Here is a 13,395-nt window from a genome sequence, read left to right as displayed (position 1 = left end):
GTGATAACAATCGACGACTTGGCTTACCTGATGTACGCGTATCGCATTTTTCAAGTCAGACTGAGTTTTGCGAATATCTTCCTTTATTTCGTTAGACACTTCCATAGCAGTTTTCGTCGTTTCTATAATTTAAATAATCGTCACTTTCATATTTCAACAACTTATCACTAGTGCGGCTTCAATATGTGCTACACAATTCATATTTTCAATATAATATATATTATTAGACATAAAACGGTTTTCATAAGAAATTATGTAAATAACTTTAAAACTAATCATCAAACTCACAGTAGCCAAGTGCATATAATTTTTTATACAATATCATTTAAGTGAAAGCCCAAAATAATATAACTCGACTTCGACTACCTATAATATTTTCCTCGATATTATTGTCCTCCTTCCTCACTTTACCTACTCTCAACTCGAATTAACCATGCATTTACCACAGCCCATAAAATCTTCAACACAGTTTGGATTGAAAGAAAACGCCGACTAAGTCGTGAAATTACAAGGAATTTACGTATAGGCCTCTCTTTCATTAACCTTAATGATGAAAGAGGTGGATACTGCAAGTCGATGCCATTTTCTCATGACTCTTTAGTTAGCCTCTTTAGCTGCTATGCTATCGCTATCCTTATCTGGTCGGTAGAGCTCCTAAAAAGAGCAAGATAATGCATTCCTATATTTTCATTTACATTAAATAATTTCGACAGCCGTATGTTATACATATTGATAATGTAATTATAAAGATTAATTATAGTATGTCAAACCTAATTGTCAGTAAATAAGAATTAAAAAAAACAAACTCAACCCTTATCTATGTTCGAAATGAGACTGTCCCTGGCCTGCTCGAGTACACAAGAGTGATAGAGAGACATATAACATAATTTCGATTTTCTTTTCCGCGGTAGGCCATCTGGTGTGAACGCAGTTTTAATAGTTGTGGTTCGTACCAGGCTGACGCAACTAGGAACAAAATAAGTTTTGTATGGAACTTGTTTCGCAAATCTTTGCCAACGAAGAAAAATAAAACGTCAGTGCTATTTATTCTGTCAAGTTTACATCACGTCAACTGTCAGCCTAATTGTTTTGTTTGTTATGAAGGCTTCAATGTTTTGTTCGGGTATTTCGTGCAATTTCTTTATTATTTAGTGAAAATATCGAAAATAGTGAACCGTGATCAGAGTAAAGAGCGACTTTGTTATAATGCCACCGAGAAAATGGTTTACTAAGTGTGAAATATGTGGCAAGCCAGCCACTCGAAAAAATCACGAAAAAAGGGATTTTATGGCGAAATTTCCCTTGGATAAAGACCGGTACGTATTGCTTTAGATACTTTTGACCTTATTTTGGTGCAGCAGGCTTTAAACACATCGAAAATTTGATATTTTATATTATTTTTAGTTGTGAACTAGGGATGTACTAAAACTATCGATAATTGTATGTTTATTTGTATATCAGTGTAAGTAATTAAATAAAATATGTCCTGAGAACTTGCATATGACACAAAATTTATTCGTCGAAGATTTTCAGTGGAAAATTATATATCATCTATGCATTAATGGTCATTATTTGACATATTTTTTTTAATCTAGTAATTATTTAATATATTAATCTGAAATGTAAGTAAATTAATCTCTCTTTTTGTGATCAATAAAAAATATTATACGACATTATTACACAAATTGACTTAATCCCATAGGAAGCTCAATAAGACATGTGTTGTGGGTACTTAGACCGTTGTCTAACCCCTCGCCCCCCCCCCCCTGCCCGTAACCCCTGCGTTTGTATTCCACTTACGGAGCAAAAGATCGTTATATATACATAGAAAACACACATGACTCAGGAACAAATACGCATCACACAAATAAATGCCCGCACCATAATTTGAACCTGGGACCATCGGCTTCATAGGCAGGGTTACTGCCCAGTAGGCCAGGCCGGTTCTCATGACAGACATATAAATACATAAAAAGTTAGAGCATTGATAAAGGGTTGTTGATAACTGGATGCCGAAAAACATGATTTATAGATGCATATTAGCGCTAAATAATCAGTTGATCATCTCATTAGCAAATACTTGGAATATAAACTGTAGATAAAGTCATATTTGTCCAAGGCTGTATGTTTTCAGATGCAGCCAGTGGGTCAAATTTGTTGGGAACGAAGACCTGACGATACATTTTCCCATAGAAAAGTAACATTTATTGAAACATGTATGTGCAGAACATTTTGAAAATAAAGCTTTAAATAAATAAAAAAACACTACTTAAAAACTGTTTTAAAATAATTCGGGTCCACATTAAGCCCGACCAGATATTAGTCCACTCAAAGAACTATCCACTATATAACATACAACTTAAATGTGGACTCGATGCTAACCTGATTTCGAGTACAAAATTTGTAGACAGGAGCCTATGTTTCAACCCTCCCCATTTTATCGATATCGATAAGAATCGCAAGCGTGTAGCGTACTACACTATTTAAATCGGTTATGTTGGTATTATGGTTCCTTGACAGTTCTTTGTCGTAGATTTTGGTAATAATTTGCGAAACAAACCGAGTCCACTCGCTAGTATGGAAGTCCCGTCTCTTAAAACGTAGTGATTATATGCTCTTTGGTTCGTACGTTATGTTGAATGAATTGGCGCGCTGCGCTGCTTCCGATGCTAAGTGACATTATCTTGACACTATTGCCAGGCATACGATAATTGTCGTAGACGTACGATAATTTGGGCTCCGGTACGTTTTACGTTCCAAAGAGCATTATCGTACGCAAAAGTACGATAATTTCAGCCCTTAGACGACGCCACCAATAAAGTTTAGTTTTTGAAGCAAAATATAACTCTTTCCTTGAGAAATAGGCTACAATTAGCACCTCTTGGGTGTTTGGCTCCTTGGTTTACGTAAAAATATCGAAATTACGTTTGGATCTATCACAAAAATACTTATACAAATATAAAACTGTTTTTTTGCGCAATTTAGACGAAAATTGCGTTTTTGTTTGATTGTACATTGGACATGTAAGCTTATTTTGCAAGAAATTTTGGGAGTAGTAGAGCCTTTTTGACAGGCGTACGATTGTACGATAATAAAAAAAATTCACCTGTACGATAATTTTGACACTCAAATACGATAATTCTCTTCCGCTCACCTTGCAACACTGCTTGACAGTTGGCTGACTTTTGACACTCTACTGTCTCTACTAGCTAGTCAGAGTCAGTTGTCAGTTTCACTCATGCGGTTATATTACAATGCAGTAAGGAAAGTTAGTAGGAAAATCTTTAAAACCTAATGAAAAGTGTGACACAAGGTTGCTGCTAGTTGTTCATGTAATTTTCTGTAGCGTTCCGTAGTTAGTGACTTAATCACTAGTGTTCAAGTTACCCATCAGGTATTTTGTATAGCGCGTTTATCTTAGTAGAACGATGTCAGCAAAGCGTCAGGCCACCACAGAGCTAAATCATGAAAATTGGGACCAAGATGATCCTGACGAACATGAAGAAATGGGCACGTTCAAACCTGCTTCTAAAGAAGCCATTGAAAAACGTGTGATCAGGACGGCTAAAAGACGAAATCAAAATCCTTCTGATGGGGTGAGTACATTTACATTAACTAAGTCATTTAACAGTAATTTCTTCAGTAAACATTACATTATCTTAGGAAATGAAACAAACGGTATAATCTCTATTGACCCTTACCTTAGTTAATAAATAAAGTAGTGTACCCTGCACTGTACTGTGCAATGCACAGTGTGCATTTCAGTTACAATTTCTTTCTTGTCAAACTTCCCTTTTGTGAATAATTACATGACATTCACATTGCAATTAGTTTACATTACATGTATAAAGAGTACAAAATAAAACAGATAAAAAATATAAATTTCAATTTTATTATGTTCCAGGCAAAACAAGGTGTCTTCAGTGGTTTTGGAGGCTTCAGTAAAGCACAACCATCATCATTTGACTTTTTGGCTAACTTGACCAATGGCAGCAAACCAGTGAATGGATCAACTTCGAGTAAAACTGACACTGCAGTTTCATCCAGCGGCTCAAACAGCCTAGCAACTAGCAGACCCAGCGGGGGCCTGTTCACCCTCCCAGTGTCATCATCTTCTAGTAAAGCTCTTTTCAATGCTACTTCACAGTCATCTTCATTGTTTGGGGGTTCGGTGCCTACTTCATCATCCAGCTTATTTACTGCTTCAAAGGCAGATTCTACTGTAGGGAATTTTTCTTTCAAACCACAATCCACCAAATCAATTGACACAACTAAAACTGACTCCACTTCTGTAGTATCATCAACCATGTTTGGTATACCACACAACAATACAGAAGCTAAAAAGTCTTTGTTTTCAACAGCACCCATATCATCACCTTTCAAGGTTCAAACAGTGTCCAGCCCTAATACAATTACACCAAACTCCAGCATTACATCAAAAACAGAGAACAAAAGTACAGAAGATAAATCAGAAGAGAGTGACAAAAAAATGAGATACTACACAAAACTCAAAGGATTGAATGAATCAGTATCTGACTGGATTAAACAGCATGTAGAGAAAACACCTTTGTGTATATTGTCACCAATATTTAAAGACTATGAGAAACATCTAAAAGAAATACAAGCAGAATATCAGGGTCCTGATTCTAATGATGCAACAAATAAACATTCCGAGACCACCTCAATTATAGTAGGCTCTAAAGCAGAACCAACTGCTATGAAATCTTCACCGTTTACTGGCTCTAGTTCTCTATTTTCAAGTTCAAATCTGAAGACAAACACAACATCTCCATTTTCAACACAAAGCAGTCCTAATTCATTTGGTGAAAAGGGAATTAATAGTGTAAGTAGTGCTTCAAGCCCCCCAAAAACCCAAGGATTTTCATTTGGCATTAACAGCTCTCCTCAGAGCTCAACAATAATGACAAACTCTACAGCCTCAACATCTTTTTCATTTGGGGTTGGAAAGCCATTTAGCATCAGTAACTTCAGTGCACCTAAATCTACTGAAGAAGAGAAAAATAAGGAAGCAGATGATGAACCACCTAAAGTGGAATACACACCTGTTGTAGAAAAAGACAGTGTCTATGAAAAGAAATGTAAAATTTTTGTAAAAAAAGATGGCAACTTTGCTGACAGAGGTGTTGGTACACTTTATATTAAAAAGATTGAAGAAAGTGAAAAATATCAGTTGCTGGTTCGTGCTAACACTAATTTGGGCAATGTGATTCTAAATCTAATCTTAGCTACGGCTATACCTACTCAGAGGATGGGCAAGAATAATGTCATGATGGTATGCATACCGACACCTGATGCCAAACCACCTCCGACTTCAATACTTATAAGAGTCAAAACTTCCGAAGAAGCTGATGAACTGTTGGAAACTCTTAATAAATACAAAATGTAAACCATTGTGAACAGTTATAGTTTCAACACAGTCATCTGCACACTCCTTTCTTTGCATACTAATTAAGAGTACTTCCTAATAGGCACATATACATTTGTTGAGTAAGATGTGTAAAATATGAGACAATTTAATGTTTCGAATTTGACAGGTAAACGAGATGGCGCTATACACTGTATTTTGCAGTGACTGGTTGTCAAAAGTTGACGTTTGACAATTCAGTGACCACAAAATATATGGTGCGGTAGAGCGCTATCTGTTTTGGTTCTCAAACTAAGGGGCATGTTTTTTTCTTAGACTGTACCTCTCTGTTACAACCAATTCTCTTTGCTAATACATCTATTTGTAGAAGAAAGAAGTCCAAATCCTGTTGGTACCTTTTGCTTCCAAGATGTTCCATCTCACTTTGTTGGCTTCTACAAACACTGCAACAAAAAGAAATCAATTGTAGATAATTAATAGAGCAACGAATTCAATCGATCGACCAAAAGCCGCAATGTATTGCAAATCGCATGCGATTATCTGTGACGTTTGGAGAGGCCATTAACAAAAGGATGAATTTTCAATGGCCGGGATGTTTTCCGTCTCACGGATTATCAGAACATTGTTAACAAACTTGAAATGTAAAAAAAAATCTCATAAAAGAGGTTGAATGCTTTTTCTTACGGATTTCATAGTTCCAGGAAAGAGAAACAGGAAGTATTGCTAATTAGTTCGTTGGAAGTGGGATACTGTGCTCGTTGAATTTAACTAGGGATTTGATAATGAAATGTTATTATTGTATTAAGTATTTCAAATGTACATCAAAACAGATTGTTTTTCTATTATTTTACCTAACCGCTCTATCTCATTATTCATTATTTCCGGTTTGCCTTTCATTGCAAAAACTGCTGAAGGGCTTATTACACTTATCCTGCCTTCAAACGGCTAACGATCGGCCACGATGTCGGCCCCGACATCCGGCCATAGGGTCTTTTTCCGTTCCACGAAATATTAGCACATAGTTTACAATATTACTTGATGTAAAAAAAATTGTACAACTGCAAATATTTTGACGACCGGTTTGGCCTAGTGGGTAGTGACCCTGCCTACGAAGCTGATGGTCCCGGGTTCAAATCCTGGTAAGGGCATGTATTTGTGTGATGAGCATGGATATTTGTTCCTGAGTCATGGGTGTTTTCTATGTATTCTATTTAAGTATTTATAGATATTTATATATTATATATATCGTTGTCTAAGTACCCTCAACACAAGCCTTATTGAGCTTACTGTGGGACTTCGTCAATTTGTGTAATAATGTCCTATAATATATATATATATAATATATATATATATATATATATATATATAAATATATCAATAATTAAATATTTTCGGCAATTCCAGACAAAGTATTTTTTATATGTCAAATATTGTTAACAATGTTCTTCTATTTTGTGAAACGGAAATAGTTATTTATTGTACTAGGGGGCAAAGTTGTTGTTTAACCTCTCGTGCTAATATTGATACCGGAGCAAGCGAAAGATTCCAAAATTGAACCAGGAGCGTAGCGAGTGGTTCGAAAAATGGAATCTTGAGCGTTGTGAGGGTTTCAAGGCACGAGAGTTAAACAAATTTTGCCAACGAGTGAAACTAAATTTTTCACCATACCAACACAAGGAAAATACTAATTGTAGATTATCAAACGAAATCAATTCAAATTGAATGTTATTAAACATTTATCATTTAAAAGTCAATTTAACCGGTCAACACAACATAAGGAAACAACTCAAAAAAATTCTCTACTCAAATTTTTTGCCCCACATGTGTCTACTTCCGTTTCCAACCTTCACAGTCTCTTGATAGATTTCAGAACTATCGCCCTGCTGAAGGAATAAAGATCTGCAGGCGTTTTCATTCTGAAAGTGGCAAGCATCTGTGTTAGTCGATATTATTGTATTTCGTTTATGAAGAATCTACCTGGAGCGTTTACATTCCCCACCTTAGCTAGTCCGTACCCTTTTACACTACAATGCAAATTTCTCATTAGTTTTTGAACAATCCAGAGAGCCTTTACTCCGACCAATAAATTAAGAAGGCTCCGTCTCCATATTATTAGGAATTATATCACTCGGATTATCATACACTAGCTGTTGCCCGCGACTTCGTACGCGTGGATTTGTATGTTGGTGGTTATATACATGAGCATAGAACATTATGCAGCAAAAGGTAGCAGTAGGGACGGTTAATCACTTGTTAATAATTATACAACGAATGAGATTTGTCTGACACAACCTACGAAATTTGAAGCCCCTAAGTGAAAAAAATCCCTTTCAATCTCTTTTGAAGATTTTCAAGTCCACTCTTCCGATCAAATACAAACTTTAAACCCTTTTTAGGGTTCCGTATTTCACCAATTTAGGGGATTAATACAAACTTTCAATGAACGCCATTTGAACTCCCCTGGGGAATTAATTTCTAAAAACGCTGAAATCACTTTTCTTGTTTCCTATTATTGTATCTTTTTACGACATTTCAAGATCAATATTTACAAAAAATTTCGTTCTCGATGCAAATTACAACCCTTTTTAGGGTTCCGTAGCCAAATGGCATAAAACGGAACCATTATAGTTTCGCCATGTCCGTCTGTCTGTCTGTCTGTCTGTCCGAAATAAAATCTAATTTTAGGGTACCTCCCCTACACGTAACGTGGGGGTGAAATTTTTTTTTCGCTTCAACCCTAGAGTGTGCGGTATCGTTGGAAAGGTCTTTCAAAACTAATAGGGGTTTTCAAGAAACATTTTTTGATAAAGTGAATATATTCGGAGATAATCGCTCCGAAAGAAAAAAAATGTATCCCCCCCCCCTCTAACTTTTGAACCATAGGTCCAAAAAATATGAAAAAAATCGTGGAAGTAGAGCAAACGATTAAGAAAGACATTAAATGAAAACTATAGCAGACATGATCAGTTTAGCTGTTTTTGAGTTATCACAAAAAGTTTTCCCTTCATAGTAAAAAGACTTACTTTAATTAGATACTGATTATGCAAATTTGCCTACTCGGGTGAAAGGTACCGTTTTATCCCTTGGTTAATAATTTACTATACTTTAAGCTCCAGTTTAGCTTATTGTGACGGAAGAGTAACTACGGAACCCTACACTGAGCGTGGCCCGACATGCTCTTGGCCGGTTTTTATTTTAATACTACTTCGGTGGCAAACAAGCATACGGCCCGCCTGATGGTAAGGAGTCTCCGTAGCCTATGTACGCCTGCAACTCCAGAGGAGTTACATGCGCGTTGCCGACCCACACTCCGCACCCTCGTTGAGCTCTGGCAACCTTAATCACTGGCAGAAACACAACACTATGGGTAGGGTCTAGTGTTATTTGGCTGCGGTTTTCAGTTGGGCTCTGCTCTAGGTCTAGATCTGGATTGACATCCGCTGCTGTGCTGTGCTCTACCACACAAAGCGAGATAACATTCACAATGCCCAATAAGTACCTCTCTTTCGGACGTAGTTTAAGTACGCCTGGGTACGTACTCCAAACCTAGTCTGAACTAAAAAGTATTACTCATAATTTACAAGTTGGAAAGGCTTTTATTATTCTTTAAAAACAGTGTGTCAATTAGTCCCTTAGAGTGCAAATTTCGTGTTGTTTCCTCATGTTTATTATCAATCGCTGGGCCCGAGTCTTAAAAACTTACTCATAAGAGTTCATAAAAGCTTGAGTCGTTAAGGTTCTGAATCGTTTTTGAGCTCAAACCTTCAACGCTTAAGTCTTCAAAGCTTGAACCTTCAAGTTTTGCGAGTCTTTAAGGTTTCAGTCTTCAAGACTAGTCTTTTAACAAGACTAGTATCCATGCCAAATTGCAGCTAGCAGGCACTAACGATCACGGAGCAAAGCCGCGGACGGACATGGCGAAAATATAAGGGTTTATTTTCTAGTTGGCTACGGAACCCTAAAAATCCGCTTAACGTAGTTAGGTAAAACACAATGATTGGCAGTGGCAATGGCACTCTAAGTAGGTAATCTAATAAAGTAGAATGCATCTTGAATGCTGAAAGGTGGAAACCTGTCTATTGGTAGTATTGGTAACCACCATAGCAAGTTTGTGGCAGTTGTAGCTACCATGGTAGCAGGATGAATCTCATGAATTGTATAACTGAGGATCAGTTGCACCAAACCACCTGTCACCATAGTGTTCGCTAATTTTGATTGTATGGAAAGTGTCATAGTTTGCTACTGTGACGTTGATCAGTATCAGTACGTTAATTGCGGTTGGTGCAACGGCCTTTTAATGAGGTTGAGTAGAAGTAAAAGTGTAAGGAAATGTAGTTAATTGCTTTTTTATTATATTTTATATACATTTTCTTTTATAATACATTTATAGCGCATAAACATACAGATATGAGTCAGAGTTACAAAACAAGGTATAAATGATTATACACATTGTAATAAGTATGTTATAGATTAAAATAAATCACAAATTTAAAAATAGCATATTATTGACTGACACCAAAATAAGGCCATGGCAGAGTTATCAACAATGATCAACATTGGCAAACAATATTTATTCATTTTACATAAGCTACTCTTATTCAATAAAATATAAAATTTTGCATATAAACTAACCAGTTAAGTTCATTTCATACATAGCACATCAAAATCTTGGGAAGTTTGTTGACATAAAAACAGTTTAAAATGGTTGTTCTTTTGGAGTACAGAGCTGCCGCCATACAAACGTATTCGCACCCTCATTTTAATATTACATGCTAAAATAGCTTGAAACTTGCCATGACCATGGAAGTAACATATAACTAGAAATTGTAATACAGTCAGCGTCAAATACTTTGTAGCAGTCAAAGTGGCCAAATAGTTCGGTACACCATACTAAATATATGGTGTACCGAACTATTTGGCTACTTTGGTTGCTACAAAGTATTTGACGCTGACTGTACAAAGAAAATAGAATGAGTAGAATATATATACATACAAAAAACAATGAATACTAATTTCAGGGATAGATATATGTAACTTCAATTTTCATGTTATTCCAGCATGTCATTATAAAATGACAGCATAACTTCAATTGTATGAAAAGGTGAATGCGCCATCTCTGAGGTTTCTTTGGAGTCCGTCTAAGCTAACTGCACCAACTTTAATAGAAGAAAGTGAGGGAGTGTCATCATAAACATGATCGGAATTTGACATTAATGATGACACACTTTGTCATTGCTTAGTCAGACTCTAAATTAATAAATAATGTAAGGTTGGCTTCCAAGAAAGTGACTTAATATTTTTTGATTAAAATAAGATAAATATATAGAAATACTTTGTTCAGTTTTCAGTTACTATTTTTGACATATAGAGAAGTATTTGAAATTGCTGACGATATGTATTTTAAGCAAACAGTGGAATTATCCAATAACATAACTGTTAGATGCCACTTGCCCTAATCCCATCTGAATCCTTTGCATGTGTATTTCTACATTATTTTGGAATTGCCTTTGATGTTGTGGCTCGAGTTTCATTTTTATCTGGTCCATGGTTCCTTGCAGCACACACAATTCATAAGCATTTTGATCAGAATCAGATAAACTTTTGACTTGCAACATCAAAGCAGTGAGGTCAGTTACAAGGTCAATCAATGTGGCATCCTTGACTGATCCATTATGGTTTTTCTCTACTAATATTGCAGCCTCCTCCCTGCATTTCTCCCGCAAATGTGAGGGTGCCAGCATCGCAGCTAGGCTCGGTCCTGGAGCAATCTGTTGGCAATATGTCTGCACTTCATTTATATATTCTTGCAAATCCATGTTCATTCTTTCTAAATCGATAACAACTGCAGCATATTTCCTTTCAAAATCTTCAGGCATCTTTTGTCCAAATGATTTTCTCTTCTCTGCTTCGCAGTTATATTCCTTTAATCTGTTAATTTTTGCCTTTTTTGCCTGCAAAACTTTAGTCAATTTTACAATTAGTTCCAGGAGTGGGAATGGATAGCTCCCAATAGTGTCCAACTGTTTTGTTATATCTGAGCAACCAATCATAGGATCTCCTTGCGTGTTGTTATTTTGTACTGAAGGATTGTACAAATTGATTATTTCTTGCATAACATATCTTGGTCTAAACTTCTGTGTTATACTGGACAGACATATTGTGTCAGGTGGCTCATTGGACAAAACTTCATAGTCGGGAACAGAATGAGTGCCCAACTTTGGTCTCTCAAATGTTATCCTATATGTGTTGTTAGAGGTGTCAACAGCATCTATGCATCCAGTAAAAAGTCCATCCTGAGGTTTGCGCAGCCGTGCTGTTACTTTAGTTCCCACTACTAATTGCATGGGAATTTCATTGGGCAAATCTTTGATACATATATCAGCACTTTTCCTCTGTTGAATATACCTTATTAATTTCCTCTTCCTTTCTAATTCCTTACGTTCTTCAGCAAAAAATGCTTGGGAACATCGGCGAGGTTTGCCCATCATTCTTCTGATTTTAGCCCACTGAACCTGAGTGAGCTTATGATTGGCCAACTGGGGAAACGATTCTTTGAGACAGATCATGAAATCATTCTCACCATCAAACAAAGCTTTGTCAATGTTGCTGTAAAAGTACTCAAAACATACCCACTTGTGGGCTTTAGGGAGTTTAAGAAGGTTTCTAAGTCTCATGCCAATCCGTTGCCCCGATTTGCGGTCTGGTGACTGACTGTTCACAGTCTCTATTTTATCATCATGCTTGTCATGGTTTCTTTGCACTTTTGAAGGGGATTTCTGTTTTTTAACACTTGATTGTTTGTTAGGTGTTTTAGACAATATCTTTGGAATTCGCTTTGGTGACTGCCTGGGAGGAGAGGTATTCACAAAATCGTCAACAAAGATAAATCTATTTTTTTTTCTGATGCGTGCAGGCATTCCTCTTGCATTGAGTTTTTGCACTGGTTCGCTGGGCGCTGGTTTTGGCGGTAACTTTGTTCCCACTCTGTGAAGGCCGAGTGCTGCAGGCCCAAACGCTGGCGGCACGTCGTCCTCCTCCGGCAAGTCCAAGTCCATCGGCTCATCCTTGACTTTGACTTGCGACCTCGACTGATTATTAGCATCTTGCGACCCTAAATGAAACCAACACAACAAATTAGTAAAATGATAAAAGTAGCCGCCGTAAAGCCAGGGTTTTGACGTAATTATGCTCGCGAGGCAAGTGTCTGAAGTAATTTCCGTCATATAATTCCAAATTTCAACAATTAAAAATTGACAATTCGCCAACAAATTTGAATTTTTTCAAATTTTGAACAGCTTAGGACGCAGTATTCGAAAATATAACACACAACCACAAAGACTTCGATAGTGCAGTATCGTATAAGGGTAAACGAGTATTGTATTATTTTTAATATACATTAGGCGTTTAAATAGAACGGTAAAATCACTAAAAATACAAATAAAACTTACTTTCCGATTTATCCGCCATATTGATATAAAGTAATTTTGATTTGAAGATGAATGAAAGCGCCAAGTGTTGATTATGGTATCACTGTTCGAGGTCTTCAATGTTGACACATTTTGAGCCTATTTTACTTAAAGTATATTGTAGTTATAAATAAAAATAACTGATGTTATCCTAAAGTGAATTAGGTTTTTTTTGTGAAACCTTTTCATAATACGTTGTCAAAAAAGAGATTACGAACAATATTTCTGCAGTGTTACTTTTTGTAACTAATCAGCAGTGTACCAACCAAATACTAACAGTACCAATACCAAGACATGTCGAACACATAGAAAGCCTCTACTACACGGTAGGCAACGAGCCATTCGACTACTGCAACAGCGAAGCGTATGACATGTCTGACTGCAACCCATCTACAACCATGGTAGTTGTATTATCAAATAAATCGAACAAGATCCTGACGCCAACGAAGACTAAGCTAAGAAAGTCAAAAACTTCATATCAATGAGAAATGAAAAAACGTTTAAAACCCTTTTTTTACCCGCAAGGTGATCTTAAATCATCGA

The 13,395-nt window shown here is 36.4% G+C and overlaps 3 protein-coding genes across 5 annotated transcripts in view; 1 reads left to right on the top strand and 2 right to left on the bottom strand.

Annotated features, from left to right (window-relative positions):
* LOC133516783 (inactive protein tyrosine kinase pTKL-like) overlaps window positions 1–877 on the bottom strand; it is a 33,724-nt gene extending 32,847 nt beyond the window's left edge. Inside the window, exons 1-2 of the mRNA XM_061849736.1 lie at window positions 289–877; window positions 28–122 (exon numbers count right to left, since the gene is read on the bottom strand). Coding sequence (XP_061705720.1) covers window positions 28–105 — 78 coding nt within the window. The 5' untranslated portion in view covers window positions 106–122; window positions 289–877. The remainder of the gene's footprint in view (window positions 1–27; window positions 123–288) is intronic.
* A 2,334-nt stretch (window positions 878–3,211) lies between these two features.
* Window positions 3,212–6,218, top strand: LOC133516782 (nuclear pore complex protein Nup50). Of its 3 annotated transcripts, none has more exons than XM_061849735.1 (3): window positions 3,212–3,596; window positions 3,905–4,118; window positions 4,362–6,218. In XM_061849735.1, the coding sequence occupies exons 1-3, from the start codon at window positions 3,429–3,431 to the stop codon at window positions 5,405–5,407; spliced, it is 1,428 nt and encodes a 475-aa protein (XP_061705719.1). In that variant the 5' UTR covers window positions 3,212–3,428; the 3' UTR covers window positions 5,408–6,218. The 3 variants fall into 3 exon arrangements, with proteins under 3 accessions (XP_061705719.1, XP_061705717.1, XP_061705718.1); XM_061849734.1 differs by having other exon boundaries at window positions 3,230–3,313; window positions 3,425–3,596; window positions 3,905–6,218; XM_061849733.1 differs by having other exon boundaries at window positions 3,905–6,218.
* A 3,498-nt stretch (window positions 6,219–9,716) lies between these two features.
* On the bottom strand, window positions 9,717–13,236 carry LOC133516780 (protein lin-9 homolog). The gene is made up of 2 exons (XM_061849731.1): window positions 12,835–13,236; window positions 9,717–12,497 (listed from the first exon to the last, which is right to left on the bottom strand). Exons 1-2 carry the CDS (start codon window positions 12,851–12,853, stop codon window positions 10,804–10,806), a joined length of 1,713 nt encoding a protein of 570 aa, XP_061705715.1. The 5' UTR covers window positions 12,854–13,236; the 3' UTR covers window positions 9,717–10,803.
* Between the last annotated feature and the right edge of the window lie 159 nt (window positions 13,237–13,395).

This window comes from Cydia pomonella, chromosome 4, assembly GCF_033807575.1.
Source record: "Cydia pomonella isolate Wapato2018A chromosome 4, ilCydPomo1, whole genome shotgun sequence".
Lineage (NCBI taxonomy): Eukaryota > Metazoa > Arthropoda > Insecta > Lepidoptera > Tortricidae > Cydia > Cydia pomonella.
This window is presented reverse-complemented; position numbering and strand designations above follow the sequence as displayed.